The sequence below is a fragment of the Osmerus mordax genome, chromosome 17, assembly GCF_038355195.1.
Source record: "Osmerus mordax isolate fOsmMor3 chromosome 17, fOsmMor3.pri, whole genome shotgun sequence".
Classification (NCBI taxonomy): domain Eukaryota; kingdom Metazoa; phylum Chordata; class Actinopteri; order Osmeriformes; family Osmeridae; genus Osmerus; species Osmerus mordax.
Genome location: NC_090066.1, coordinates 388,050 through 394,651, shown reverse-complemented (window position 1 = coordinate 394,651; position 6,602 = coordinate 388,050). Strand labels below are relative to the sequence as shown.

At 45.5% G+C, this 6,602-nt stretch overlaps 1 protein-coding gene across 1 annotated transcript; it reads left to right on the top strand.

The window, feature by feature from the left end:
• Positions 1 to 794: 794 nt before the first annotated feature.
• kera (keratocan) lies at positions 795 to 2,902 on the top strand. The gene is made up of 2 exons (XM_067254132.1): positions 795 to 1,656; positions 1,943 to 2,902. Exons 1-2 carry the CDS (start codon positions 795 to 797, stop codon positions 2,110 to 2,112), a joined length of 1,032 nt encoding a protein of 343 aa, XP_067110233.1. The 3' UTR covers positions 2,113 to 2,902.
• Positions 2,903 to 6,602: the final 3,700 nt, after the last annotated feature.

Here is a 6,602-nt window from a genome sequence, read left to right as displayed (position 1 = left end):
CCCCATCCATGACTAAAGGGATTAAAGGTGACCTGGCCCAGAGTAGTCCTTAAACTGACACATCTATCAACAGTTGACCTAGAAAAAACCTACCTCAAGAACACCACAGGAAGGACAGGAAAGGTTTTGGGAATAATTGCCCATCTTTAATGCTAATGACCTCATCATCAAACACGATTTATGCTAAATTGGGTTAGACTCTGCTAATCCGAGGACATTAATGACTCTAAATAAATCCAACGATAAGGCTAACACTTTCCTGCCCACCTACTTTTGTTAAGACCTAAGACCCTAACCCTAACCAAGTATTTTGTTGTACATTTTGTTACATTTTACCATTTTGTTTACTGTATGCACCTGCCCACCAAAGTAAATTACTTGTTTGTGACCACTTACTTGGCGATTAAACACAATTCTGATTCTGATAGGTTTTTACACATTAGTGTCTGGGACAGACGTTGATCTAAATGTGGAGTAAAGAAACTGTGACTGTTTAGAGTCCTTAATCCCGCCGGTGGTTATCGGCTTTGATTCTTTTTTTTCTGGGAGTTTCTGGTGCATCTGGAACAAACTGAAGTCACCTGCATTGTCTGCAGAAATGTCTACTCTCGGTGATTACCCTTCCTGTGCGTGGATACGTGTTTGACAAAAGCTTTCCTACATCGGGTTTATGTGCTCACCTGCCAAGCCCGGCCGGGAGCGCTCTAAGATTAGGATTTTAGTTGTGTGTGTTTATGTGTGTGTGACTGTTCTCAACATCTGTTTCTTGTCTCCGTTGCAGATTAAGTGGCAAGATGACGTTTCTTCTGACCCTTCTCACCTCCCTTCTCCTGGTTGGTCCAGCTCTGGGCCAGGACATGACCTATGAGGAGGTCCTGACCCAGCTGCAGGGTTGCCCCAGCGAATGTCGCTGCCCTCCTAACTTCCCAAATGCAGTCTACTGCGACAACAAGGGCCTGAAGCACATCCCCAACATCCCTCCACACACCTGGTACCTTTATCTCCAGAACAACCTGATAGACGTGATCTCCAAGGACGCGCTGCGCAATGCCACCCAGCTCCGCTGGCTCAACCTCAACCGCAACAAGCTGACCAGCAAGGGCGTGGAGGAGGGCGTGTTGGCAGACATGCCCCGCCTAGTGCACCTCTTCATGGACGACAACCTTCTGGCCTCGGTGCCGTCTGGCCTACCCTCCAACCTGGAGCAGCTCCGCCTCTCCAGGAACCGCATCTCCAAGATCCCCGCTGGCGTGTTCTCCGGCATGAGCCGCCTCACCCTGCTGGACCTGCAGGGGAACAAGCTCCAGGACGACGCCGTGACAGAGGTGAGCCTGAAGGGACTGAGCAGCCTGGTCCAGATCAACCTGGCCAAGAACCAGCTGAGCAGCATGCCGCCCGGCCTGCCCCCCAGCACCGCTCAGATCTTCCTGGATGGGAACAACATCGAGAAGATCCCCGCAGAGTACTTCAAGGGGCTGCCCAAGGTGGCGTTCCTCAGGCTGAACCGCAACAAGCTGGGCAACAGCGGCCTTCCAAAGAACGTCTTCAACATCTCCAGCATGCTGGACCTGCAGCTTTCACACAACCAGCTGACTGAGGTGCCTCTCATCCCGTCAGGTCTGGAACACCTGCACCTGGACCACAACAGGATTAAGAGTATGTATGTCAGGACTGTGTACTATGTACAGGGGTTGTAGTGTGTACTGTATATGGGTTTGTAGTATGTACTGAAGTATGTTTGTCAGGCTTCATTTGCTATGCTTGTTTCAGAAAGCCTCTGTGTAGTACAACATTGCTGCAGTTCAAGTAATTTACATTCAATGAATTTACATTCAATGAACTAATAAAATTCCTACTGTACATGGCAGAATCTGCTGGAGTCAGATACTAACACAGGTAGACTGAACCAGGAAGTCACTAAAGTGTTCTTTACCACCTCCAGGTGTCAACGGGTCTGAAATCTGCCCGGTGTCGGCTGAGGTGCTGGAGGACTACGTCAACGACAGTGTTCCTCGGCTGCGCTACCTTCGCCTGGACGGCAACCAGATCAAGCCTCCCATCCCCAGAGATGTCATCACCTGCTTCCGCCTCCTCCAGTCCATCGTTATTTAGGTTGTTTACTTCAGCTTCTTAACCTCCCAGGCCCTTCTTCACAGGTCAAGGTGTTCAACACCAGACACCCGGATGGAAAGATGATAATGAGTTATAAAATTATAAGATAAAGTAAAAGGTAAATTCCATTCTAACTGGGTCAGACAAAAGCAATTGTGAAATAGAAACCTTTTGTAAATGTTTATCCTGAATTGAGGTCATTCAACTTCAGCTTCAAGTTTTCTTTGTCGCTGTACTTGGTTGGGGTGCAGTACCATTTCCAACCACTAGCTGTGCCTTACTTTCAATTCATTTCTGGAAAGGGAAGACTGGCAACCTGCTCAAATAGTGAATCTATAATATCATATTATTTACAGACACAATAGGATTAGAACAGGATAAGACAAAGTATGTTGAATTTAATGACAACTCCTTATTCCTATTTGACAAGAAGAAACTGCTTCTGGATGCTTAGCCAAAACACTTTTTTTTTACTGCTCTTAATAAGAATATGTTTGGGTTTGTGTGACAGATTTGTTCTGACATGAATTATTGTTTTTGTTAGGTATAACTATGCTTGGCTATATTTAGAAAAGAAATCTACAAGTGCATTCATTTGGGTCAGTTCATTTAGGTAATTTATTTAATTTAAAATGACAGTATCTTTCTTCTTTTTACTGGACTATGAAAACACATTTTGTACACAAGATTCTGTTTCAAAAACATATTTTGGTATATTCCAACCATTTGTTTTGTGATTATCTTAGATAGTGTATTTCTTGTAGACTGTGTGCTTTTAAATAAATACAAATGTTTGGGGAAAACGAATGCCATCTGTGAATGTTAATTGACATTTACAATTTAAGCCCGGTTTCAATAATCCAATCCTTTAAATACAGAATTGCGACATGTTTGTCTCAATGCTTTGACAGGTTTGAAACACTCGAGAGTCAAGCTTTGAACGACTCCAAGACCGAGCAGACATCTTGCCGGGTGAACGTTTATGATTTACTGCTCAAGCGTTAAAGATGCAGCTGTTAGTCATGCACAGCACCCACAACGGAATTTTATCCACATTACAAACTAACAAAATGAGACCCACAATCCGAGGATTAATATGTTTCCTAGCATTCATATGTATTCTGATAGTTATATTTATTCTAATATTTAAAGGAACTACAGGATTTCCTACCCAAACCTAAGAACCTTTCTTACCTATAACGGGACACCTATAAACCACAACTTTACTACAACTAAGTGGAGACTGAGGGGAGTTTCTAGCCAAAAGCAGGTGCAGAACAATTACTAAAATTCCACCACTTTTCCCCTCACTCAGCACACACTCTAGAGTTTCCTTGAGGAGAGAGAGAGGGAGAGGGAGAGAGAGAAAGGAGAGAGAGAGGGAGGGGGAGAGAGAGGGAGAGGGAGAGAGAGAAAGGAGAGAGAGAGGGAGAGGGAGGGGGAGAGAGGGAGAGGGAGAGAGAGAAAGGAGAGAGTGAGAGAAAGGAGAGAGAGGGAGAGAGAAAGGAGAGGGAGAGAGAAAGGAGAGAGTGAGAGAAAGGAGAGAGGGAGAGAAAGGAGAGAGGGAGAGAGAAAGGAGAGAGAGTGAGAGAAAGGAAAGAGGGAGAAAGGAGAGAGAGGGAGAGAGAAAGGAGAGAGAGAGTGAGAGAAAGTAGAGAGAGAGTAAGAGAAAGGAGAGAGTAAGAGAAAGGAGAAAGGAGAGAGAGAGAGAAGGGAGAGAAAGTAAGAGAAAGGAGAAAGAGTGAGAGAAAGGAGAGAGTAAGAGAAAGGAGAGAGAGAGAGTGAGAGTGGGGGTCGTACAAAGAGGGAAGGCAGAGCTAAGCTCAAACGTGGACAAGAGTCTAACCCTAAAGACACAGGAAAGCTTCCTGCATCGCCTGCTTCCTGCTTGAGACCACAGGAAAGCTTCCTGCATTGCCTGCTTCCTGCTTGAGACCACAGGAAACATAGCAGACCCACTTTTAGATATGTTTGGATACAACTTTATTGTCACTGTGCACAGTACAAGTACAAAGCCAATGAAATGCAGTTACCTCTGACCAGAAGTGCAAAAAGTATAGCTTCACAGTGAACAGCTGTTCACTTCTGTATCTCATTACAGGATTTCCCCTCCTTAATATTTTCCTCTGTAGATCATAAAGGAACAAACTGTTCTAAGATCAGATCTGAGGGGCAGCTTAATTGAAATTGTAAAAAATAAAATAGTAATCTTAGATTTTTTGGGGGTATCATGTATTCCCTACCTATATATGTTTTCCTTTGCAGATTAAATAAGAAATTGTTTCAAGATCAGTTCTGAGGAACAGCCTGATATAAAAAGACCTGTAATGGATCTAAGTAAACCACAGATCCCAGTCCAGTTTCCTCACCACTTTTACCATGAGCATCGCAGCGTTTGAGCAGCATGAACTGACCCCAGGTCTGTGGAGAGGCCAGGGCTGGCTGGGACTTCCTCTCTGCTCCCTGGTAGCTGCTCCTCACAGAAGAGGCATTGTGGCCGGGGGCCTCCAGCTCCTCCACATATGAACACTGCACATGCCTCCGCCTCACCTCAGGAAAGACAGACACATATTTCAGACTGATTAAGCCTTCTCTATAAAAATAAAGGATACTCTTGTTAGTTTTTTTTTTTACTTTTGGGGGGTGGAGGGGGGTTCTCTGTGTGTCTTTCACTCTCTGTGTGTCTGGAGTCTTGAGTTCTGTGGTTGTGTGTGTGTGTGTGTGTGTGTGGTGTTCGTAGCATGGGGGGGGGGGGGGGGGGGGTTGCAGAGTGACCAAAAGCAATCCGCTCCCCTCTAAACAGTCTCAGTGCCTGCCTTCACACATCCTCAGCAGGGCACTAGGTCTGGCGGATCCAGACCCTACACACACATACACACCAACACACATTCACACCAACACACACACACACCTACACACACTCACACACCCTCCCACTCCCAGGCACCCTGTGCGACCCCTCACCATTGGCTAGGTATCGCAGGTATACTGGAGCTCTGCACCTCCAGCTCAGCTGCAGGGGCCATTTGGGAAGGCAGGACACACAGGTAAGCCTTCATGCTCCTTCATGCTCCTTCATGCTCCTTCATGCTTCTTCATGCTCCATGGTGCCGTGGCTTCACAGGCTGGGGCAGCCTCCAGAAATATGGTCATTGAAGGGCTGGTTGATTGTGATTGCGTGTGTTGGGGATGAGATGCTAATTGAAGGTGTTGGGATCATTGATTATGATGATTTGAAATGTTGGGGGCTGCTGTGTTTCTTACTGTGGAGCACTCTTGGTTTGGGGATTGTGGGCTTCTGAGTGTGCAGAAACCAAGGACTTTCTGGAAGTCTGACGGCAGTTGAAACGTCACTGATCAGGACTTTTCTGTATTTTCATCTTTTTGCTTTTGTTTGGTGTCGAGGTTCACACTTTGCATTGGTCTGGTCTGAACCTGACAGGCTGACAGGGATGTAGGGTGAAGGACAGCATTGTCAAGTGTGTTGGTCAAATATCCTGACAAGAAGACTTGAGTAATGACAATTTAGTTTGTATCTGCAGTCATTGATGATAGGGAGATTCATATTTTGTAACGTTTTGATCAATGGATTACATTTACTCGTGCAAACTAATTATGGATAATTCAGAAAAACACACTTCAGTTTTGCTTCCAGATTTTAAGAAAGAAAAACATTCACAGGACATCAGGAATGTCCAGCACAGAGCCAAGCCACATACAGTGGCAGTCTGTACGCTTTCTCTCTCACACACACACACACACACACACACACACACACACACTTTACACACACTGTACGCTGTCACGGCGTGTATAAAAGCACACCTCTGTCTTGGTACATAGTCCACCTTTCAGCATGAGCACGCTGGTTTTCATGGCATTATGAAAACGAACGATGCCAAGCCGTCATCTGACCTATGTCAATATATCTACTGCATATGATATATCCATGAAGAGCTCTCAGTGTTGCTGAATGTCCTGACAGATGGTAACTCCCTCCTGAAGCCCGTATCAACAAAGATCTGATTTATGATGTAAAAATATACCTTCTTTTAAATTATATATATATGTCCTTATCCCAGAAATATACTTAAATTTCTCAATTTTCCCTTTGAAAGATGTGTGTTGAGTGTGTGTGTGAAAGTTTTGTCTTTGAAAGTTCAATCTTTGTGTGTGTGTGTATATATGTGGGAGCAACCTCAGTGCTGAAAGAAGCTTTTCCTTGCAGTCGTAACTCACTGCCGTACTGTCCACAAGCCTCGGTGGAATTTCAAGAGTGAGTGAGACAGGCAGGCCCTCATAAAGACCCTCTGTACAGACCGCTGGGGCACGTCCGATGGGCTGTCTATCCCTCTCCCTCTCTCTCACACACACACAAAAACACACACATCCCCTTTCTCCCTCTCCCTTTTCTCCCTCTCCCCTCTCTCCCACTCCCCTCTCTCCCTCTCCTCTCTCCCTCTCCCCTCTCTCCTCTCTCACACTTTCTC